The sequence below is a fragment of the Doryrhamphus excisus genome, linkage group LG15 (assembly GCF_037039965.1).
Source record: "Doryrhamphus excisus strain RoL-2023G ecotype Guam linkage group LG15, RoL_Dexc_Guam_v1.1, whole genome shotgun sequence".
In the NCBI taxonomy this organism is placed as follows: domain Eukaryota; kingdom Metazoa; phylum Chordata; class Actinopteri; order Syngnathiformes; family Syngnathidae; genus Doryrhamphus; species Doryrhamphus excisus.
The window spans coordinates 10,702,387-10,727,683 of NC_136371.1; the positions used below are offsets into that span (position 1 = coordinate 10,702,387).

General features: G+C 44.0%; 1 protein-coding gene across 3 annotated transcripts in view; it reads right to left on the minus strand.

Annotated features, from left to right (window-relative positions):
• The window catches only part of LOC131104255 (histone deacetylase 4-like), a 40,116-nt gene that overhangs the window by 13,785 nt on the left and 1,034 nt on the right, over positions 1-25,297 (minus strand). Inside the window, exons 2-7 of one of the 3 annotated variants that reach the window (XM_078796448.1) lie at positions 21,342-21,466; positions 11,103-11,171; positions 4,298-4,590; positions 2,281-2,428; positions 710-833; positions 335-453 (exon numbers count right to left, since the gene is read on the minus strand). In XM_078796448.1, coding sequence (XP_078652574.1) covers positions 335-453; positions 710-833; positions 2,281-2,428; positions 4,298-4,590; positions 11,103-11,171; positions 21,342-21,363 — 775 coding nt within the window. In that variant the 5' untranslated portion in view covers positions 21,364-21,466. Of the gene's footprint in view, positions 1-334; positions 454-709; positions 834-2,280; positions 2,432-4,297; positions 4,591-11,102; positions 11,783-21,341; positions 21,467-25,297 lie in introns of those variants that run through there. The other 2 variants (XM_058051246.2, XM_058051245.2) reach the window with 2 other exon arrangements.

Below are 25,297 nucleotides of genomic sequence, written 5' to 3' on the forward strand. Positions count from 1 at the left end.
GATTTGTTGCTGAAACACCGATAAGCCGATATTGTCCAACTCTCCAATATGGTCCAATATGGTACGGGAGATATTAATTAGAGAAAATAAACCATTTTATTTCATTCAACATGGTCTGTGCTGGCAGAGTGGAATGTTTGCTTAGCGGGTCCGTGTCAACGCTGGCAGCACCAAAGCTCCGAGCCACGCTGGCTGTGGCCAACTGCATGCCGAATAAAGTGAATAATTGCAGCATGAGCTGGCCATTGCTTCATGGATACACCACCTGAACTTCAGACAGAAACACACACTGTCGCTTTGAGGATGCCAAAGTGTGAGTGGATGTGTGGCACACCTGTTTTCCGCAGCGGAAAGTCATCGCGGGGATTGTAGACGCCCAGCACGGGGTGGTTGTAAGCGGACATGCCAGTCTGTGGAGGTGAGCTCTGGTCCAGAGAACTGTGCTGAGTTTTTCTATGACAATAAACCAAAAGCATTCATAAGCACCGGCGAAGGTAGGAGACTGACCATGCAGGGAGAGGAAACGGCTCAATGTGCACACCGCCTACAATAAGGTCTCAAGGACGTACGCCGTATCATCAGGTTCCAATAACCTGCTCTGTTTGTTCACGGCAAGGCTTGGGAGTCCACCAGCAAACACTGGCAACAACTGCCATCTTTCCAGGACGGTGATTTTATACTGTGACGCTGTTAAGCGATGACTACTCACCTGTACCAGTAGGGGGCATCGTTGGGGGGACCACCCTGGTTGAGGCTGCGCTGGGCCAGCGCCTTTTTCTTGTTTAGGACAAACTCCTGGAGACGCATCTTAACCTCAGTACTGGCCACAGCACCTGAAGAGCCACAACAAGCCATAAAACAACGTGGAGGACATTTTCACACAGTTAAACCCTTCTGTCCACCCTTTTCCTATGCCGCTTGTCCTAACTAGGGTGGCAGGGGTATGCTGTGGAGCCTATACTTTCACAAACCCCAAGAAAAAAAAAAATCTATTTTATGTTGCATGATGTTATTGATGATGCTTCCTGTCACCAAGCTGTGTGTGTGGGTTTTTTTATTTGTAGCACAGTAGCATTTTTAGCCATTTTCATAGGCAGAATTAGCTACATCATGCTAGGTGTTCGCATTTTAACTTTAGCACGTTAGCCTTGCTAGCATAATAACATTAGCATAATAGCATTTTATATACACACTTGCCACTATTATGTTACTTGTTAGCATGCTAACCTTTAATGTTAGCAGCGCTAGCATGCTAATATTAATATGTAATATGTAGGAAAAAATTAATATAGGGGCGGCACAGCGGTCTAGTGGTTAGCGCGCAGACCTCACAGCTAGGAGACCAGGGTTCAATCCCACCATTGGCCATCTCTGTGTGGAGTTTGCATGTTCCCCCCGTGCATGTGTGGGTTTTCTCCGGGTACTCCGGTTTCCTCCCACATTCCAAAAACATGCCAAGTTAATTAGCCACTCCAAATTGTCCATAGGTATGAATGTGAGTGTGAATGGTTGTTTGTCTATATGTGCCCTGTGATTGGCTGGCGACCAGTCCAGGATGTACCCCGCCTCATGCCCGAAGACAGCTGGGATAGGCTCCAGCACCCCTGCGACCCTCGTGAGGAAAAAGTGGTAGAAAATGAATGAATGAAAATTAATATAGGACTAATATTTATGGTGTAAATCCCAATATGGTTACCACTATGGCGCTTGCCATCTGTGCTCTCCCCATTGCTTTTCTAGTTTGTAAAAGTAATAAACAATTTTTTGAAGCAAAAAATAAAATCGAAAAAGCAGAAAAAAGATGTTAAAGCGCACCACTGCAAGCCATCTCTCACTCACAAACATAAGCAACACAAACAGTGTCACTGCAATCTTTAAGCACTTTCCATTCAGTCAGCCGGGTGTAAAGAGCTCTCAAGGACTCCTGGCTGCTATCAACAGCCAGCAGAACCATTTGGATGAAGATTGTCAGGGTCACATACAGTATGTTCTTATAGTTTATAATGTGGTGTGGAAAAAGTGTTTGCCCCCTTCCTGATTTCCTCTCTCATATCAACAGTCAAATATGGTGGTGGTAGTGTGATGGTCTGAGGCTGTTTTGCTGCTTTGGGACCTGGAAATGTGATAAATGGAACCATGAATGCTGTCTGTTGTTGACCTTGAGCTGAAAGCAACTTGGGTTGTGCAGCAGGACAATGATGGGTGGTCTTGTTGATAAAACAAGCAAAGCGTAATTTTAATTCCTCCCCAAAGAACGGGCATCTGCTCAGGATGACTTACTCTCCTGTCCCCTCTCCTTGTTCTTCAGTAGCTGCAGTTTCTGCTCACGCTGCTGCTTCTCCAGCTCCTGCTCCAGGCGGTGGTTCTCCATTTTCCTCTGATGCTCCAGAAGCTCCTGTTGGTGCTTTATGGCCAGCAGCTCCTGTTGCTGCTGCAGGAACACAAAAATAAAAAACACAACAACCAAATTAACCATGACCAGTCCAGGCATTTTGTTCATGCATACCTACATTGCTGTGGATTATTCATTGTTTGGGTTTTTCACATACTTGACAAGTTACATGAAGGAACATCAATCCAACATGTCTGGAAGGGAGCAGGAAGATGTAGGTGCCCAAAAATAATAACAAACAAATTGGAGGGAAAAGTTAAAAAGTAAGCATAAAAAGGAGATTCAAATGTAATAAAAGTGATAAAATAAGAAAAAAGTTAAATAAATATTTAATCATTCATAAATAAAATTACAAAGGATAATAAAATAATAGACTTTATTGTCAGGATGTGGTTGCTGCTGTATCTGGGGCGACAATCATGGGTCATCAGGGTAAACAACAGGGGGCTGAGAACACATCCCTGGGGTGAGCCGGCGTTCAGGGAGATGACACTGGATGTGTTGTTGCCCACTCTGACATACTGGGTTAATGATATATTATAAGTAGGGGTGCCCCATATCAACTGATATCACATTTTTATGCTGATATCAGGCCAATAATTATCAATATAGATAATTATCAATTCCGATAATTATCCCTAATTATTAGATGATAATAAATACTAATACTGTATGTATATATAGTAAATGTAATACAATAATACAACTGTTAATAATAAATATGTTGGAATAAAGGGAGACGTTAAATAAGGCAAATAAATCAGTTGTTTATCTTGGTGACTGAGGGCGTTTCTTTAAAACACAACCACGGTGCACATGTGGTGTCTTTTAGGTGTCATGCCAAATAATTATGTCTGGCAGCCGTAGCAACCATTTGGAAAAGCATAGAAACCTCCGGCCAAGACACGAAAGGCTGCAAATGGGTTCCAAGGCACTTTTATCAAAATGCTGGAATTCACTGTGGATACAAACATCACTTATCCAAGGCATGAACTGACACCCAGTAGCAGGCATGGCTGGAACCAAGGCTACATGTGAGGGCTCATAAGAAAAGCCAAAGGCCATAAGAGCACATGGGAGGCCTTTTTCCAGCATCTCCCCCTGCAAATGAGTCACACTGCGCATGTGTTTGCAGACATTTGAGAGCAAGTGTATGCTTTAATGGCGCACTGCCGGTGTGTATGTGTGCGTGTGTGTGTGTATGTGTATGTGTGTGTGTACACAGGAGCTGTGAATGGGGCTGATTGAGGCCGGGCCTCCCTGGCAGGGCTATGCGTCACTGGCTTCCACCCGAGTGATCATGCAGCCCTACCACAGGCTGAAGGACCCTCAGAAACATTGCCCGTCCCTCAGGAAAAAAAGGAAAGGAAGCAAGGTGAGAAAAGAGGAAAAGAAGATGCAGGAGGGAAGAAGGGAAAGCTGAAAAGGAAGGAATGAGAGAATAAGAAGAGAAGGGGAAAAGTAAAGGAGAGAGGGAAGAAAAGGAGGTAAAGACTTCCTAAATCATATAATCCTCCAAACAGCAATCTAATCTCCTGCCTCACAATCCATTTTCAGACGTTTTATTCATCGTTAGGAGCACATTACAAGTGTGCTATTGTAAAATGAGCACAGGAATATTTTGAAGACATCTGAGCCCCACAGGAGAGCGACAGCGAGTGTGGGTGTGCTGATCGAGATTCACTTTCCAGTCCAATGAGCTTGATGTCTGCCATGCAGAGCGCCACCGTGGAAACAAACGCTGCTCATGTCAAGTCTCGCCTTCAATGTTCACCATCTTCAAAGAAATATCCTTCAGTATTATAGCCCTGTTAGCTTACGCAAGAGTTTCCATCCCCGTTTCAGTAAATGAAGCCAAAGTAAGTTAAAGAGGCAATTTGCAGCTGGTAAATGATGATGATTTACCTTTATGTGTTCCTGGAGCTGGGCCTCGTGCTGGCGGGAAAGCTGCTCGTGCTGCCGCTGGAACTCGGCGATGAGGATCTGCCTCTGGATCTGCTGCTTCTGCTTCAGGTTCAGCAACTCCTGCTGCAGCTGCTGCTCGCGCACAGGAGCTGAGGCCACGCCCCCGCCGGCCTGGAGCGGGGACTGCTGGCGGGGAGGAGACAGCGGGGACACCTGCTGCTGCTGGTCCACGCGCAGATCCATGGGGATGGCGGCCGGAGGGAGGCGCAGGGGCAGTGCTGAGTTGATGTCCACTGTTGGGACAAAGACCAAAAGTGTGGTGAAATTCATGACACGCAAACTTTTGTATGCAATGAGAATTAGAGCTGTTCATCTGTTCATGCATTTTAATAGCAACTCCTCAAATGTCAGGTCTGTTTAGTGCAGTGGTCTCAAACATGCGGCCCGCGGGCCAAATGTGGCCCGCAGGACACTAGTTTGAGGCCCCCGCCTTGATATGAAAGTTTAATGTTAGTGCGGCCCGCGCAAGTTTGATATGAATGCTGTATGGTATCATGTACCCAGAAAAAATTATTACGTTTGATTAATGTTCATGTTAAAGGTTAAATAACTGTTAATAGTTTTCCTCCCTATACGTGTGGAAGTGGTAAGTTTTGGGCTATTTAAGTTTAAAGGAAATACCTTGAAGGCTACCGTTTAGGTCGCTAGCTCACTAGTTTGCGAGTTAGCATGTGTCTCAAGACCCTGCAGTTGCGCAATATGTTGTAAATAAAAAGAGTATAAATGTGACTATAGTCGTGTTTTGTCATGTCTACAGGGCTCTAATAATGCTTTGTTCATTTTAATCTGAAGAAAATAATTTGTCTACCCATCAACTGTATGTGGTTTCTTAAGTTTTTATTATTTGCCGTTTTATGATTATTATTATTATATTTATTTATTTATTACTGATTGATTGATTTTCTTTATTATTGATTTGTTTATTTATTTTTCATCTTATTTTGTGTAGAAAAATAAAAAGTAAGATATTTCAGAACAGTGGAATGTTTTATCAGAGCTTTTCTTGTAGAAAATTAATTAATAAATGCATTTTTTTTTGGGGGGGGGGGGGGGGGGAATTGATGCGACCCAGTCTCACCCAGACCCGAGCTCCAGTGGCCCCCAAGTAAATTGAGTTTGAGACCCCTAGTTTAGTGGAAGCCCCGGTGATGTGCATTGCACATAGGATGTGAGTGATGCAAAACCTGACCCTGCAACGTTTTTCCACAGACGGTCACACACCGAAATGAAAGGACTGAGGCGCTTCTTACTATCTGGGGATATGTGAGTGGAGCTCATTGTGGCTGGGCCTCCTATGCCCTTGCAATCTGTTTTAATAAAGCTTTTCACCCAGTACCTTCTTCTGTGATACAAAGAGCAGGCAGTGTGTGCCGGTGCCCTAACACAACAGGTCCCTCTGATCGCTAACAGATAAGTAAATGATCCCAGGTCGTTTCCAAGAGCAACTAACCGATGATAGAGAGGAAGCAGTCATAAAAGCAGAGGGTCCGGTGTCGTGTGCGACCAACCAGCGGTTACTCTGGTCATGCGTGGTCCGGATGCAGCGGGGCCACCTCTGCACTACTGTGGCTGTTAAAACTGATATCGGTATTAGCTTTTTTCCCCGATGGGTCTGTGTCCAAGTAAGATCACCATCACCAACTTTGCAGCCGTTATCAAAAGTACAATAATAACCTTATTTAAATGTTTTATACATTTCACCTTTCAGTCTGCATTTTTCTTTCCATTATTTCAAATTCCAGCATATTTAGTCTGATAAAAAAACGAGTGTCGAATTTGTGGAACTGTGGAAAAGTCATTTTGCAATTTTCATTATTGCAAAAATCCTTGCAAACTATTATTGCTCACTGTTTTCCAAAGTCAAAGGTGATGTATGTGAATATCTTGTTTTGCCAAAAACATAAAAAACAGGACTGATTTCATGGATGACAAAGGAAATTAAAAAAAAAATCACATTTGAGGGGCTGAAATCAGAGGACTTCTACCTTTTTAATTTAAAAAATGCATTATTGATTAACTGGATAGTCGATTAGTCAACAATTAATTGTTGCAGCTCTAATTCCACCGTTTCTGTCCAGCTGATTATTTCCACATTTCTCAACCACCGCAAACCGTTCCAACAAGAAAATGTTCACCTAATTGGGGATATGTAGGTTATCTATCGACAGTTCGGGAAATTCCCACATTTTCCATAATTCACTATTTTCTGTGACATTTTTCCCATTGAAAATGAGTGGATAATTTCAATGTCGCCCCCTAATGGTGGAAATTCATAGGACATGTAACATTCCATGTAACATCCCGCTTAGTCTCTGCATGGCAGCGTGACTCAGGTCGTAGGGTGGTCTTCTCCCAACCTGGTGGCTGTTGGTTCGATCCATTCAGTAATCCTAATTGTCCAAGCAATCTCCTTACACCTTGAAGCATTGTACTTTGCAAATGGTTTCACGGGATGAAGAATGAAGAGCCAATACTGTTGTAAAATGTACTGTAGATCAATATATCAACTTGGTTATATTTATCAGAAACATCTAAACAAAAATGCAAATATATAAAGAGATAGCGTATAAATAAATGTGTCTCTGAAACACAAAGCGAGCAGGAGCAACGGGAGAGCAACAGGTTTGATAATCAAAGAGAAGTGATTGTCTAAATCCATCTGCGTGTCTGACATTGATCCAAAGAGGCTCCTTCATGTTTGCCTCGCTCGTTGCAACAAGTGCATCTCAGCAGCATCAAATCAGAGTTGCTCGAAACATATTTGAAATCAGCTGCCTGCTGGGGGGAGGATTGAAAGCTATGGGAAAAAAATGCTTTATAAGGGATTCTTGTGACATTTGTAATCTTTGACATGTAGTATTTCTGGGTAGGTGATGACAATAGACACTAATCAGGACTGTTGCAGATGCTTGGTTTCTTCTGCACGCCAGAGTCCCCATGGAGAGCATGAACAATGATTCCGCCACTACCCATGAGGCCCAGCTACTTTCGACAAGCAGGGCATTGACCCGGCTCGCAATGGTGTGAATGTGTGGCCGCTTGCCCCGTGTTTAATCCTAATAAATAAGACCCGACTTGCTACTGTGGAGGATGGATGCAATAAAGTTGTATGCAGCAAGTAAGGTGTGTGAGAAGAAGCAAACGGCCTTTGAGGTCTTTGCTTCAAGGGGCTGAGGAAAAAAAACACACACAAGCACTCCTATTTGCTTACATCTATGTACACATCTCTCAGTGCTCCTCCTAAATTTGTGAATCTGACTCATGTGTTCCCGGTTATTTAATTAAACGCAGCACTGTTTTACTTCATGAGGCCGGAATGGCAGGAGGGTGACGCATCGCCATTTTTCCAATAGATGACGACGTAGTAGAATTATTTACCTTCCATGTTCAACTTTTACCCTCTCTATAATGTTGCTTTGTACAGGGAGCCAATTAGAGCCAATCTTGGCTAATGCAAAGCCATAAATCATACACCGCCATTTACTGTACTAAATGTTCCTCTGCGGGTGCCGAGTCCCTGACACAACCCCAAGCATTCACATTCGCTTTGGAAAGAGGCAACAAAGGCTCACATCACCAAAACAAGGAGATGCTATTACCCATCCGGGCTCCCTGCCTCACAGAGAACTCCCTGTCCTGCTCATCGGGCCACCTTTTTTCATCCAGCAGCTTCCTTAACCTGCGAGGCGTCCTTCTCTCCCTGCCATCCCATTTTCGTAGGGTAGTCTCTGGCGTGCAGTCGCTTTATGACTTTGAAAAAAATCCTAAATTTCTTGTCAGTAGCGGAAAGGAATGAAATTATAGACCGGAATCTTGCCCGAATAAATAATTCATCGGTATGGTGAAGACATGTAAAGTAAAAAACAGAAACCAACTGGAACAGAATAGGAATGGGAACAACAAAATAGGGTACCGATGAGATCGCAGTACCGCTGACCTTTATCAGTCATTTATCATTCGAAACAAATTCCCTAAGAAAATGACCACTTTTTAAAATGGAGACAAACTATCGACCGGTTTCCTTATTACCCCAATTTCCAAAATCAGTGAAAAGCTATTCAACAACAGGTTGGATAAATGACTGATAAGTATGAGTGACTCACTTTGAACTGGGTAAAAAAATACGATATATGAAGCTCAGACAATATATACCGGCGAGCTTGAATGCATCATGCGGCGTAACCCCAGAGGTCAATACTTTATATATAATATGTACATATTGAATGAATGAGGGGTAAGACCGAATAAGCTTTGCTTCTTCCAACTCCTTTTTGGAACTGTTAGGTGATGTGCTCCAGTGTGTGCGCATGTCCAATATGAATTAAACCGACTATTACCTTTATGAAGCCCCCCCCCACCACCACCCTTTTCCCCCCTCACACGGGCACCCTCTGAGATAAATACACACACATTTGCTGTCTTTCCTTTACTATTGTTCCCCAAGTCAACAAATACAAGGTGCTATTAAATAAATCCAGGCCTCAGAGTCATCACTTTCTCTTCACCCCCCCCCCCCCCCTCCTACCGTGACATTTTCTTGCTTTTGCCAACAAGAAATAGACTGACAAAATGGTGTCACTTTGTGACATGGAAGGACTCCAAATGCCGAGAGAGTTCCACATGAGAAGACGTTCATGTAGTTAATTATTTAAGCTGCCGTACTGCCTTTCAGTGCCACCCCTCGCCTAAATCTCTTCAGGTGATGTTCAATGTACAGTAATCCCTCGTTTATCATGGCCAATTGGCCACAAAGTAGGATTCAATAGGAATTAATGAAATATCTTCATAGTTACAACATAAAAGACTTGTTCATGACTTTCTAAATACAATTTGTACCATTATTAGAGCCCTCTGAACATGGAATAACATCCCTATAGTCACCTTTACACTCATATTACCCAATATACAGTAGTAGACATAATCAGAGAAAAAAATACATTTTGTATGGACAGGAAGTACGGCCTTTCTGTCTATGGTGTCCCAACTTTAAAAGAACCACTATTCATTCTTCATAGAGACCAGATACTAGTTTGTTAGCCTAGGTTTGATTGGCCGGTTTGACAGATTTTTAGCAAGAGTTTTCGTTAAAACAAAGGTTCACCATAAAGTTCTTTCAGGTTATTTTCCACTTCATCTCAGTCCCTTTCAGTATCCTTGCATCCTTGCACCTACGTTGGGTTCTGCCATTTCCCTGCTACAAATCACTCAGTTTAAGGCCCCTCAGGCACACTCCACAACTCCTCAGGCTCCAATCTATTTATACCAGAGAATGCAAAAAGGCTGGCATCATTGATTTGAGATTCTGAGCGTATATCCCACGGTCTGACCACCAGAGCTTCATGCTCGTTAGGCGTAACAGATGCCATTGTGGGCCTTGTAGAGCTGTCCAGCCTCAGTAATATGTGGCAGACATATTTCCCTGTAAGACTCATAGAGATGCCAAAGATGAGAGGAAAGAGCCAAACCTCAGATGTATAACTTGGATTTTTGTGACAATTTTTGCCAACATTTTTGACTAAAGTTGTTCCTCGCTAGATCATTCCCTCGCCCATCACGGTTTTGCAAACATCAGTTAATAAATGATTGCTGTTTCATGGTTTACTACAACCTAATATTAGTCCAAGAATATGCATATTAGGGTTGGGCGATATCACAAAATTTTTTCAGATGTATCACCATCTGATGATATAAAACAAAATGAAATTTAAATTAAGCAGAGTCTGGTATAAAAAGCTACAAACCTTAAAGAAATACACAAATGATGATTATTTCATTTCATCTGCATTTCTGGATTAAATTTTTTGGTGTCTGGAATGGATTCATTAGAGTTACACTAACGTTTGATCTGACCTTTTGGAAAAAGTGCATGTAGGATTTAGCAGCAGATAAAATAAAAGCATAAAAGGTAACATTTATGTGACGGACTGGTTGACTTTGCTTCCCAGCTGACTTCACCCAAGCACAGTTCTTGGAGATGGGAAAACCTCAACCCGGTCAAGGAAGTGTCAGGAAAGTCTGATTGTAATCACATCACAATCACGGCTGTGTCAAGCGGCACCATTCTGCCAAAAGCAAATTCCTAATGGCCACCATTCCTAATGGCTTGATAGACCAGAAAGCAGCACCAAGTCAAAACAAAGAATTGATTGAATAATCCTACACCCTCATCTTTCTGTTTGACTGAGATCGACTTGTGGATAGGACCAGGTCACATGGACCATCATACCAAGAAACCTTAGCTTTGCATCCAAGGCAACAGATGATGAGAATTCTTAAAGCGGTGACTCCCATGAATTTCAATATTTAATCAGCACCCCTGACAGCACGCAGGGCACATTGAAAGCCTGTGTGAGGTTTGGCACGAGATAAAGATGCTGACTGACACCTGACTACTTGATGCTCGGCTATGATATCGAAATGTAAACACTAGCATTTAGAGTCTGAGCTTGACCATGATGAAATCAGGAAATGCATAAACAACATTCGTCTTCTCATTTGCATCTATCTAGCACGGCTATGAAATGAACGCAGAAGCAAATGTGACTGGTTTCATGCAGCACGAGGACTTGTTTTACTAGTTTTCGAAAAATCCAAGACCGTTTTATCCCGGTATCTTCATTTCCATTCCAAATAACAGAAGCAACCGAATCACATGTTAGAAAGCGTAAGTATGAATGCAAAGCTGCACAGGATGTGGTTGATTTAAACACGCACGCACAAAAACAAACATGCACGGGTGTCCAACCTGTTGGGATGTGGTTGAGCGCCGACGTCTTCAGAACCTCCAGTGGTTGTTCCTTTCCCAGGATCCCCTCTGTGGGAGACAGAGAACACTCTGCTTCAAATATGGTCCGCAACATTGAGACGTGCTTGCAGCAACAGCCCTGCTAATCAGGCGCTTCAGTCCAAGCGAGCTGGCTCTAAGTCATCTGCTTGGCAGCGGGCGCGTGTTCCGGTGCCGCTACCACTGCCCTGAGCATCTGGCTGTGACATGAAGAATTTTCAGAGGTGCCCAAAAACATGCTTGGATGTGAGGGATGGCGCGGGGAAGAGCAGCCTGCATCGCAGTGAGATCCGCGTGCGAATGGAGGGATGTTGGGGCTCGACTGATACTGCCTGTGCTCAGCATAGCAAACGTGGCTGGCAGCAGCAAAAAGAGGGATGGGGGGATGGAGGCAGGGGAGGGGGGCGTTGGAGGTAAAAATAGCTCACCCTTTTGTGTATAACAGCACATGCGGAGCACGCACGCACACACATGCAGACACAAAGACACACTGCTGGTGCACTCCTCTATGTGTGTGTGTGTGTGTACGCGTGTGTGTAGGCAGTAATTATAGTGGCAACATGAAAAGGCTTTTGTAGCTGCCGAGCCCTGGGAAGACATGGCTATAAAAAGCAGAGCGACAGAGAACGATGAAGGAGAAGAAGGAGGAGGCGTAGGGGGAGACGGGGAAGACAAGAGGTAAGCGGGAGGATGGGGAAAGAGAGGGATGGAAGAAAAACACGAAAGGAGTGTAAACAGGGAGGAGGGAATGAAACTGTGTACAAGCTTTCATACAAACACAAACATATATACTGTGTATATATATATATATATATATATATATAGGGACACACGTGTCTGTGCACATGTGTACAGTATATATAATACATCTGTATATAAATACTGTATATACAGTTAACCCGCCAATGTTTTCATAGTTAAAACCTGTGTGAGACCTTGGAAAAACATTTTTAACATTATTAGAGCCCTCTAGACATGCATTAACACCCCCACAGTCATCTTTACACTTGTATTACCCATTCTAATTGACATAATAAGAGAAAATAAGCCATGTAAGACATAAACAGGATTCACGCTTGTGTGTGTTGTAAATGGGCAGCTGATGGGGGGCAGACAGGAAGTGACGTCAAAGGTTCAGACTTGTGTTTTAGCTTGGCGTGGGTTACGACCTGCAATAAAAGCCTGTTGTTCTGGCAATCGAGTCTGGTGCTTGTGTGTCTCACCCGGCATTACAGTAACATTACTGACAGAGTTACCGGTGTAGAATACTACATATCATCATGACGTCTTTCAAAGCAACTTCTGAATGCTTTCGATTTGTATTTGAGCTCAAATCAGCCGTTTTTATGTTTGTGATAAACAGGCTCTGTCCCGATCCATCCCGGAGTTGATTCAAACGGCGAGACGCGAGTCAAGTTTGCAGCTCTGGGGTCATACGAGGGAATCTGGCAAACAGGTGGGAGATCTGTCTCGCCCCGCTCCTCCAAAACAAACATCCCCTTTGAGGATATCTCTTGACAAGCGCATTCAAATCAAACGGACGGCACGGAGGTTTGCAATGCAAATGCAGCACATCTACATGCAATGGCACCTGTGGCTTGGTGGGGAATTCGACGCTGCGTTTGCACAAATTACGGCAAGCAGTTTTACATGCCTGGTCTGAATGAAGGGGGCAGACGTCTCGTCTTTGGTTATTTAGACAAAACATATGAGCATTTAGTCAAAACCACACCGTTGATACCGGAGATGTGCGTGTGGAGCACAGGTGTGTGTTACGGCAACCAGACCCAATCATTTTGAAAGAGCGCCTTGTTATGCAGCACTCCCTTTCTCCTCATCCTCCACTCGTGTCCCCGATGGGAGAGCATCGAGAGAGACAGGGAGCTATAAATAGCCTCCATTCGCCTCAAGCACACAGTCAGTCAACTCAAGCGAATGCAGCGCACGTTCGTCAGGGGGGCATGCATGTTATGGACTGTGGTGCTGGAGATGCTGTGTCGTATTGCTGCATGACCCTGTCCTCCAACATGGAGAGACAAGCTGACAACAGTTCCACAGGAGAAATAACACACCAGCGTCTGTGACATTGGGCATTTCAAACAAAGACTGTGCCAGAGATGCTCCTGCCCCAAGCATGCACCCCAGCAGCGCTGCTCTGGCAGTCGTTCGTGTTGACTCCACAGCGATCAAGGTGAACCTGACAGGAAAATGCGATTAATCAAGTATGCCGTCTTTCCCTCAGGGCCGCCACTCTTCTTCTGGCTGACGTCCCCCTAACAGAGTAGGTGACCCCTGGGCAAGACTGATCCGAGTATAAGATGACCTCTCTTTTCCAACACTGGTCTTTGCAAAAATAGCAAGGGCATACATACGTATATACGTATTTCAATTCATTCATTCAATTCACACAACCCTTGTTCACACACAAAAACTGAGCTTTAGAAAACTCCAGTTTCAGCATGAGTGAGGATGAATAAAACCACCAACCTTTTGGTTTTGAGTCTTAAGAAATGTGTGACATTATCGCATGTTTTTAAATGTCATTTAACAACATTGACCTCAGGGTGTTGCTTTCAAATCGGGCTCTGTGGAAGTGAGCGCTGATTGCAAAGACACTGACACGCATCTTCACTATTTCAGGCTTCTGATTGACAGCTCTATTTATTGATTGATTAAGCAGTGCAATAGGACACTCCTGGGAAACAAAACAAACATGTCCCAATACTATTGCTCACATGGAAAATGGTCTGCATTCAAACAAAAAGTGCCATCTTCTAAGTTGTGCATCCGATCCAGATGTAAATACAGTCGTCCCTCGCCACTTTGCGATTCAAACATAGCTCAGTCATGTAGTATTCTGTAATGTTACATTGAGGAGACATTACCTTGGATTACATTACCTTAACACAGTGTTGAATTAGCCATAGCATGTCCCATCTTTAATGCACAAAATGTACCTAAGCGGCATCCCGCACCCGTCCCCATTTCCGTACGCCGCCCTTGATGGAAATGGTTTGAGGATGTACACCAATGATGCTAGGTGATATGGGATAAGACTGCAAAGCTCAGTTAGTTCAGCCAAATGCTTCACGACCTCCAACATCCAAAAGGCACGGAGAGCATTCATTCATTCATTCATTCATTCATTCATTTTCTACCGCTTTTCCTCACGAGGGTCGCGGGTACGGAGAGCATAAGAAGTAAAATTAGGATGTGATTCCCCAGCACGGAACCACTGCTTGGCATCCAAGTGAGCCCTTTAGGGTGTTTTCAAAAGGCATCTCATGCTGCAGTGTAAACCCTAATTGCTGCAGACAGTTCTTGGACAGAGTGCATCCCGTTTCTTGGAGACAAAAAGAGACAGGGACTAAAGATGTGTCCTGCTCTTTTTCATTATCCCAATCCAGTATGTACCAAAATGAATTAAAAACAGAACTAAAACTGCCGTATAAGGTAAACGTCCTGAGTGATGGGCTCCAGTGAGGGCCAAAGTGTGCTACCACAGTCCTGCAATACTCGCACATGGGAGGACAGACTCATCCGCCTGACAGGAATCTCACGGCAAAAAGAGGGAGGGTGTGGTATTGTGGCTGCACGCCGCGTTTTGCAATCTGCCACAATTTCGTAATTTCTTGCCCAGACCAAAAAAACATGTCAGCACAAGAGGACAGCAGCCGCAGCGTGAAAAGAAGGCTGCAAATGATCCTTGACGAGGCTCACGCTCGCATCACGGCGGTCACCGCATGGAAGAGGCGCGTGCATGCAGTTGTGTTCTTTTTTTTTTTGCACGGCACCAAACTGCTCAATCGTGAAGAGGGGAATAAACACGGGAGGCCAAAAATAATGTTCGCCATGCATGCACGTGCCTCATATCTTGTGTGTGTGCTTCTAAAAATAGACTCGGGGATAAGCCCTCTTTATTGCAGCAAGAGCTTTTAACCCCTTCACCCCGGGATTTAAGCAGTGCGATGAGCCATCGCGTGCATTTGGAGGATGAAAACGGGTCATTAAATGGAAAACAGCAAGTGGGATAAGCGAAACAGAAATTTAAAGCAGGGACCTTTGACCCTTTATGCACATCTCTGCGGACAATCGCTGCAGACAAGCCATTACTTTTACACATGGATAAAATACCAGATCAAATCCAACATGGCCACTGCATTGATTTGTCTCTTTTCAGACTGCCATTCTCAGAATTGTGTCCGTGTTTGTTTCCACACCTGCCAGGGACAACTATACACTTGGGCAATAACGTGTGTGTTTACGTCTGCAGCGTCCCTGTAGACGATGCTGATGCTGCAGTGCACAATAACACACCACAGCTATAGTCAACCTGTCTCACAGGTAGGACCACAGACACCTCCACTCACGGGACTCAGTCAGGAGCGTGATACCTTTTGTGCAGCCGGACACGCTGACATGGCACCTAGGCTCGGTTTGCAGGCACGCGTTTTCCTTCAGTTGCTTTTCTCTTACGTTGATGTTGTGGTGAAACAGGCGTATTCACTTTGTTTGGGTTGAAATGAACTATGAAAACATTTCATTTTGTAAGGGTAGCGCTCACACACAAAAAAAGAAACAAACATTGGAGACCAGTGATATACATTATAACTCAATAGCGGCCACTTTCCCTCTTCTTGGTGTTTGGCTGCTTTCTTCCTCATTAGTTGACAAACTAGCACAAATGAGCTTTACTGTCAACGTCCGGGCTGAAGTGTTTGTCAGCAAAAAAATATTCAATAATAATAAAATTAAATTAGCAGGTTGGCCAACTTCTGCCAAAATAGATAAGGGACTAGATCAGGAACACCTTGTTAGCAGGGCTAGCCAACCAGATTGTTTTTCCTGGGTTTTTTGCCTTTCACTCCGTGAAACATCTATGGGAAATTAATTGTTAGATTTTTTGGGGGGGGGGTGTTAAAAATAGCACAAAATTTAAATATCTTTCTCACCTGCTTAAATCATTCAATCCCAGCTGTTTGTCAAAAGAAGACAATATGGTACCAGCCATACTGTGTTCTTGGGCTACATAGACATAGTATATACCAAAAGAAAGATTCCTCATCTTTCATCAGGAAAAAAAGGGTTGTTTCTACCTTCTTCTGTTCATTAGTAATCAGCGGTAGAACATAGGTAAGTTTCAGCAAAACATCAGTTCACATTTGGAACTGAACTGTGTGTGTAATCTCTTCAACGCTTAAAATACAGTTAAAATACAGTGGTCCCTTGTTTACCGCAGTTAACTGATTCCAGATCCGATTGCAATAAGTGAATTTCCTGGAAGTGGGATTCAATATCAATAAATGCGATATTTACATAGTTAGAGAATAGAAATCTGTTCATGCCTTTCTAAATGCAGTTGTTAGTGTTAGAGCCCTGTAGATGAAATAACACCCCTATAGTTACCTTTACACTCCTATTATTCTTTGTTTACACCACAATGTACACCAACGGGATCACTGCAGGGACACAAGACATAACCGCTGCCTTCAGGATTAGCATACTACCGAGTTAATTAACTAGCCTCCAATTTAATTATATGAAACTTAAGGAAGGGATTCAAATAGTGTACGGAAAAAGGACAAAGTACGAAACCAAAAACCTACCACTTCCACATGGAATGGGAGGAGTATGATCTATGCCATGGTGACGGTAACAAGCGAAAGTCAACGGACCTTCAGCACATGTTTCTTTTCTTTTCTTCTTCTGTGTTTTTGCCGTGTCACATGGTTCTGTCTGTGTGTCAGTTTACAATGCCACATGTAGATGTGACTTGTGTATTACATCCTTTTTACCCAGTGAAGCTTTCCCAAAAACTTCCAAACACAAACAAAAAAAGGATTCCCGTGTGGACAGCGCCTCTGGGTCCATGTCTCTCAACTGGCCTGAGAGCGCATTCGGATCCGCCAGGAGGAGCTGGACCAAGCAGCAGGGAGAGGGAAGTCTGGGCTAAAGACAGACTTTATACTGTATATCAGAGGTAGGGAACCTATGGCTCGGGAGCCAGGTAGGGCTCTTTTGATGACACTATCTGGCTCTCAAGGATTTCTTACCACAATAAAAATGTATTTTTGCTAACATTTTAAAGTAAACATCACAGAAATGACTGTTAAAAATAATATTAAAAATCAACAACTTTTTTATGCATTTTAATTCGTCCATCTATTTTCTACTGCAATACGGCCGACCATATCCATCTTTCCTGATATTTTCCAGGTCAAACACCAAAACTCGATTATTACTGGGTAATGCTGTAGTCTACCTCGGTCATTGAGATGTCAACATGTAAATATAAACTTTCCTCCTTTAGTCAAATAGTCACCTAGCTAAAGCTGCAGAACCAAGCCTTCTGGCAAAGATGGCCAAAAGAATGAAATATACTGAGTATGGTGCAAAATTATGCAGCAGCAGAAGTTGTATTAATGGCAACAAGTATTTGATTTATTATTAGACACTGCGCTGCTCACAAAAGTGTGCTGGCCACACCCCATTGGCGTGGGGTAGTGTGCCTGGTCTACGTAATTAGAGCCCATTATATCTAAAACTGTTGGTCTTACATAAAAATGCACACATTTTATTGTATTCAGTGTTTAAAAAAATGTATATGGCTCTCACAGATACACATTTTAAAATTCATGGCTCTCTTAGCCAAAAAGGTTCCCAACCCCTGCTGTATATGATGCACACTATAGCACTATTATTGTTATTGTAATAGAATACATACATGATTTTCATTGTTTCTATCAATTTTGAATACAAAAACGAAGATTTGGTGTTAAAATGCTGCTATTTGACATGTCAGCGTTGATATTTAAGTCGTCTGCCAAAAACAAACAAGCCCCTCCTGCTTCGTCTTCTTCTCTTGTGAATTTAATGCTGTAAAGCACATGCACAGAAAGCCTGCTCCGATGATGGATCAATGAAAGTGTATATGCAAGAGGGATCCGTTCTCCAATCATGTGTGGTGGCGCTAATGCATGCAACAGAGTGAAACTGAATTTTGCATTGTTGAAAGTGCATCGAATAAAAAGCATCGTCTCACATATCCCTTTCAAGCCTAGATGCCGCCAAGCCTTTGAGGAACCGATCGCTGAAAGTTAGGCGCTTGCGGTCACACGGAACAAACAAAATCTGAACTTTTTATGCCCTTCTGGTTTTCTGTCGTGTACGTGGAGCGTGGATCCAGGCCTGCTCCAGAGACAGCTTTTGAACTGGCACTACAGGAACAAAACTGACTGATTAATGCTCTGCATATGCAAAGTTAAAGCCTCTCATTCACAAATAATCACAAAATACTTGCTACCAGCTGATTACGTATGGCCCCACGGTGTGACTCATGTGCAGACCCAGTATTTGCTATTGGCAGTGAGAGCGCAGACGTTCCTGGAAAGCCGACCAACTCTGACTGGCGTAAAACCAAATCACTGTCAGCTTGCGGCAAAACTATCTCTCATCAATAACGGCTGCTGACACCTGCCAAAGCTGACTGCTCATTTAAAGCATGTTTAATTTTCTCTGACAGGTTCACTTGTGCATGACGTGCATCTAAGTCTGATGCCGCCACTCCACTAGCTTTGTTATTGTGAAAGACTTTCCAGTAAAGAGCGGGAAAGATAAAAGTGTTATCAATCAATTCAGCAGATTCCTGCTATTGCTGCTGTGGGAGCTGTGTGTCGTTTATTTACATGGACAGTTATCCAAAAGTGTGGACTCCAGTACCAATTCTAATGATTTTGGACTCGACTTGCTGTTGGCTGAAAGACTTGCAACGTGACATTAATGACTTTAGTCTGATTACTTGTAAATACTTGTCTTCACTTAACGGAAGTGGCCTGGATTAACCGAGACATATGATGAATATCCCATATCATGTACAGTTCATATACTTGGGATGTCTGATAATCGGCTTGATATCAGCATAAAAATTGATATCGGCGTCAGATTTGTTTCCCTGATGATGAAAACGGATATTTAAAAAATGCTGTATACAACCCATGTGTGTTGCATTCTTATTTGTGCAGCAACATGCCACTTGTTCAATAACCAATAGCAATATTCTTAACCATGACAGAAATATAGCAGTCATGTTAGCTCACTGCTAAGCTCTAGTGTCAAATAAACGCCAGCAGCTCATGTGCTAAAGCTTTCAGCACACAGAGTAATCAGCCCTATGCAAACACTCCTGATACCAACGTAACAACGGCTGATGCGCACCGCACAGCCTTATCAGCGTGACCTGCTTTTGTTCTGGGAAATATAAACCCAACAAAGCGTTGTGCTTTTCCATGAAGAGATTTACGTTAAATGATATTTAATCTAAAAATCCCAAGGCTGCTGTAATAAAGAAAATGTCCGGGATCAAAAATGTGCGTGTTCCTAAGCTCATTTACATATTAGAAAAATGGCCCAACACAAGGCTGGCACGCAGACACTTGCTAACCCCCTGCTGAAACCCCGTGCACATGCACACAAACACAGACGCACACACAGGCTCCTAAAGGCCTGCTAGTTTGGGGGGGGAAACGTGTGAATTGAACTGAGAAAAATTGGCAGCTTTGGATCAAAATGCAACGTAGCCTCGCATGTGAGAGCTTCATTGTTCACACAAAGGACAAAGTTAATGTTGCATCATTCTATATAATCAAAAATGGGCTCGATGAAACATTGGCAGACAAAACAAAATAGAAAAAAGACTGCTTCCCTTCACTGCAACTTAAACACAAAATAAAAAGGTGTGCATGACATCACCTGAGCCGTGCAAGATTTTCATTCATTCATTCATTTTCTACCGCTTTTTCCTCAAGAGGGTCGCGGGGGTGCTGGAGCCTATCCCAGCTGTCTTCAGGCGAGAGGCGGGGTACACCCTGGACTGGTCGCCAGCCAATCACAGGGCACATATAGACAAACAACCATTCACACTCACATTCATACCTATGGACAATTTGGAGTTGCCAATTAACCTAGCATGTTTTTGGAATGTGGGAGGAAACCGGAGTACCCGGAGAAAACCCACGCGTGCACGGGGAGAACATGCAAACTCCACACAGAGATTGCCGAGGGTGGAATTGAACCCTGGTCTCCTAGCTGTGAGGTCTGCGCGCTAACCACTCGACCACCGTGCCAGCCCCATGCCATCCATCCATTTTCCTCCGCTTATCCAGGTCCGGGTCACGGGGGCAGCAGTCTTAGTAGGGAAGCCCAAACTTCCCGGTCCCCGGCCACCTCCTCCAGCTCCACCGGGAGGACACCAAGGCGTTCCCAGGCCAGCTGTGAGACATAGTCCCTCCAGCTCCAGCCCCATGCAAGATTTTAATTCAGAGATTTCAGGATAACGGCTTCAAAATGAATGGATGAATCAATGATTCAAGCTCCAAGATTGTGCGGGTCACACACTCACGCATCCAAAAACATCTGCGCATTCGCCCTCAGATCCCTCCTCATCCAACGCCTTTGCCGCTGTAACCTTGTGTTCATGTTGTGTAAAAATGCGTTTACTTGTGCAAATGTATACTGAGGTTTTTCGCGTGTTTGTAGTCTGACGTATCATTTCACTCCGTGAGAGCTAATGATGGCTCGGACATCTAGTAGACTGGACGCTTCCCAGGTGAGGTGTTCCGGGCCAGCCCAGGCATGTGACAGGCCTAGGACATGGAAGGATTATGTCTCATAGGGATCACATCTCTCAACTGGCCTGGGAACACCGATGTGTCCTCCTGGTGGAACTGGAAGAGGTGGCCAAAGACCAGAAAGTCTGGACTTCCCTACTGGCAGTGCTGCCTGTGCCACCCGGACGCGGATAAGCAGAAGAAAATGGATGGATGGAGTTAAGCTTGTTCAACAGTGTAATAATAAATGAAGTCTTGTGTGAGTGGGCGTGCCTTCTCCACTTACCCATAAGAGTCCATTATCAAAGGACCCATTTTGTAGTTCCTACCTCTTTTATATGAACAGCTTGTGTAACTGTTAAATAATATTTCAAATATACTTCCATGTACCGTTTGTAACATTATATGATACGATGTTACTTAACAGAGAAACATTATTTCTAATTCAACGATTGTAGACATATGATGCAGATGATACGATGTATGATGCGATGTGCTTGCTGGGCGACAATGTCGCTTGAAGCTGAGCAGAGGTATCACAGCATGCAGTCGTTACTTCTTCAGCCGCCATGACAGTGTATAAAAACAGTCTTACCTTGATGACTGTGTGACGTCATCGCTGAGAGTGAGCACCTGTGTGCAGATGAGAAAGATCTGAAGCACAGCGGTCAGCAGGACGTATTTTATGCTTGGCTACTGCAATCAAACACTGGTGCCAACCTGTCAGGGAGAAAAAAAATACTCTCACTTGTAAATAAAGAATAGAAACATGAAGAATTTATATCGGGGGGGTCACATCCTAGAAATAAAATTCAACCATAACTGGGAAACATTTGGTAAAACATAGAGAGAAAAGGCTGAAATGTCGATGCTGATAACGAATAGTCGCACAAAGCTTTGTTTTCAAATACCAGTTTAAATTCCAGTAGCAAGTTGCAAAAAAATTGCAAGAATTTCTATTTTGTAGAATTTCTATTACCTCTGCCTCATCCTGCCAATTTGACACTTTCACTATATGCGTTACATTAACGCCCCGTTTGGACTTTTAGGAAAAACAATCAGACTGCACTTCCGGAATAACAAACAAAAAACAGACTGTGTACATATATTTATACTGTTATTCTGTATATTTTGTATTTTTCATTCTTTTTTAATAGATGTGTCTGCACCTACTATACCAAAACAAATTCCTAGTATGTGTTTGATCATACCTGGCAATAAACCCTTTTCTGATTCTGATTCTGATTGGATGTTAAAGAGTGTCTACGTTGAGCTTAAAATGCAGAAAGAAGAAATGGGATTCCACTATCTGGAACTGATGTCCATTTTTGTAACCTTCCCTTGCTATCCATCCCCAAATGTTCTCAATTGGATTCATATCAGGGGAACAGGCAGGATGGTCCAAAAGACTGAGGTTATTCCTCTGGAAGAAGTCCTTTGTCAGGCCGGCGCTGTTCTGTTGAAAACCACACAGACAAGGGCCTTCCGTTATGAGGAACGCCCCCCTGCAACATCACTACAACCTGAAGCTTTGTTGTAACAACACCAGTAACAACCTTCATTTGGACCGAGGCTCATCCCGGGTCTTGACAGATAGCCAATCAGATCCTCTGGCTCAGGGACACATTTTTGTGAGTCTTGATTTTTTTTTTTGATAACCCCCATAATCTCTGAAGACATTTAAAGTGGTTGTCTTACTGCATCTAATTGTGTGTGAAACTTTGATCAGCTGCCTTTTTCCCTTCTTTTTTTTGAAGGGGGCCAGACCTGACAACCGATCACCACCTGATGGTGAGTTGGCTCCAATGGAGAGGGAGGATGCCGGTCAGACCTGGCAGGCCCAAAACACACTGTGAAGGTCTGCTGGGCACATCTGGCAGAGTCCCCTCTCAGGAGTTTCAACTCCCATCTCTGAGACAGCTTCCACATGTTCCGTGGGTGGCAGCGGACATTAAGTCAGAGTGGGCCATGTTCCGTGCTTCCACTGTCAAGGTGGCTGTCATGGCGGTAATGCCAGAACCCGTTGGTGGACACCAGTTGTGAGGGATGCCCTCAATCTGAAGTTGACAGTTGACAGGCCAAGAGTTCTGCAGCTCTGGCGGTTGCTGAGACAAAACCCGGAACGACACAAGGTGACTTCTCAACCTTCCTGGCAAAGTCCATTCAGGGGTTCTGGAGAGGAGGATCGGCCGGATAGTGGAATCCTGGATTCAGAAGTGTAGGACCATGGACCAGCTGTACACTCTTGGCTAGGTCCCTGAGGGTGTTCCTTGCATGTTCCTTGAGAACATTGTTGTGGAATTCTGTGGAAGTAAGCTGTGAATATGAGGTACCGGACCGTGTATGACCAGTGTCAGAGATTGGTTCACATTGTCGGCAATAAGTCGGACCCGAATTTCTAGGTGCAGCCTGAGCGTTGAGGGGTTCCAGTTTTTGGTGGCTGCAGGATTGGGTCTGTGCTTTTTGCAGATAATATGGGCCTGCTGGGTTCAGCGAGCCGTGACCTTCAACTCTCACTTGATAGGTTTACAGCAGTGTGAAGCGGGCTGGATGAGAATCAGCACTTCCAAGTATGAGTCCATGGTTCTCACTCGGAAAAGGGTGGAGTCCCATCTTAGAATTGGGGATGGGGGCTCGTGGGGGAAGAAGGATGAACACGAGATCGACAGGCAGATTGGTGCATGTGGTGAAGAAGGAGCTGAGCCGAAAAACAAACTCTCATTTTACCAGTGGATCTACATACGTTCCAAAAGCACAAGATCACTGGTACACGCGACCAAAATGTTTCCTCCGCAGGATGGCTGGGCTCCCCCTTACAGATAAGATGAGAAACAATGTGATCCAGGAGGAACTCGGAGTAGAACCACTGCTCCTCCACATTGACAGGAGCAAGATGAAGTGGCTTGAGCATTTGGTCAGGACGCCTCCCTTGGGAGGTGTTCCGGGCACATCCAATCGGTAAGAGACCTTGGGGAAGACCCAGGACACTTTAGAGACACTATGTCTCTGGAAGGCCTCCGGTGCGCCAGGAGGAGCTGGACAAAATAGCCGGGGAGAGGGAAGTCTAGATTTCCCTGCTTAGACTGCTGCCCTCGCAATAATTTCTTTTTCACTACTATTACTTCTTTTTGTATTTGGAAGCTCTCCAAAGAAGCTCCTTAAGATCCAAAAGTATAAAATGTATGTACGTTACATGAAAGATAGTTGTGCGCTAGCGCCGATCGCGCCATGAATTCATTTGCTTCACTTGTTTTTTTACAGTAGCAGAGAGATAGCCACAATGTTGTTTTGCAGCCACAGAGGCATGGCGGGCGTTGCGCTTATGTACTGTATGTATTATGTACTGTGCTCTGATTGGCTTATCACTGCCAGTGTATGTACTGTACGTACTACGTACTGCTCTGTGATTGACTTATCACTGCCAGTGTACGTACTGTATGTATAACGTATTGTTCCCCGATTGGTTTATTGCCGCTGGCGTAGTATTACGTCCCTGTGTCAGCCGGAAATGTTTTTTACAGATTTTGGAAGTCAGTGCACATATACAGCAAGGATTATAATTATAATTGATTATAATTGTGTGTGGATGGCTACATGCAGACGACAGGTGAGTTTGCTGATGTTGTTTTGGTGCGATTTGGCCAACAGTAATGTGTTTTCTTTTAGCAGTGAAGACACTGCTGCTTGACCACCTCCTCCTCGTCCTTAGAAGTGTTACTATAAGACTGTAACTACTGTAGTACTGAGTCTCAACTTTACAGGCTAAAATCCTGTTTTTCATTTATTTACAATCGCAAAACTCAAAAATATTGGCCTTTTTACACGAGAGAAAAATTATGTACCAATATGAATGTGGCCCTGTCATGAACTTTGACCTTTCACGATGCAGACGATCCCTGACTTACATGTCAAGTTATTAATGCGCCTTGCTTAAAACCAGCGTTACATTCATGCAACATGAAAGAAACAATGAACATTTTGATGTTTTATATAAGAATCTAATGTTATAAATTATTGTTCACGTGTTTGTTTTTACAGGGTAGCCTGAATTCCGAGCGCCCCGAGCAAAGGGTGTCAGATATAATCAAGAAGCGTGAATCGCCAAGTCCATACAAAAGGAAAGAGGGTAAAATTGCCCGGGGGCAAGGTGCATGGGGGGGGGGGGTACTAGTCCGTTAAGGCCCTTATGTGTGTGTGTGTGTGTGTGCTGGCAGAGATCACTGGTGTCCTTTCAAGAGGGGTGTGTGTGTGTGTGTGTGTGTGTGTGTGTGGGTGATGGCAGGGTGGGGCAGGTTTGACGACAAGAAGGCCAGACAGTGGGGCAAATTGCTCCCCAAAAAAGTCGGTCACTGCGTCGTGCATGCTGGCTTTATTATAGATGGAGAAGGAGGGGTGTGTGTCATGGGATAGGAGTTGACGCTCTTAGGGAGGGGGGGGGGGAACTCCTACAACATCACCCCCCCATTCTCATGTGCAAGCGAGTGTGTGGTTGGCTATTGTCCCCAAAAAGAGCTCGCTTGATGCAGGGTGACAGATCTGGGGAGCCCTCAA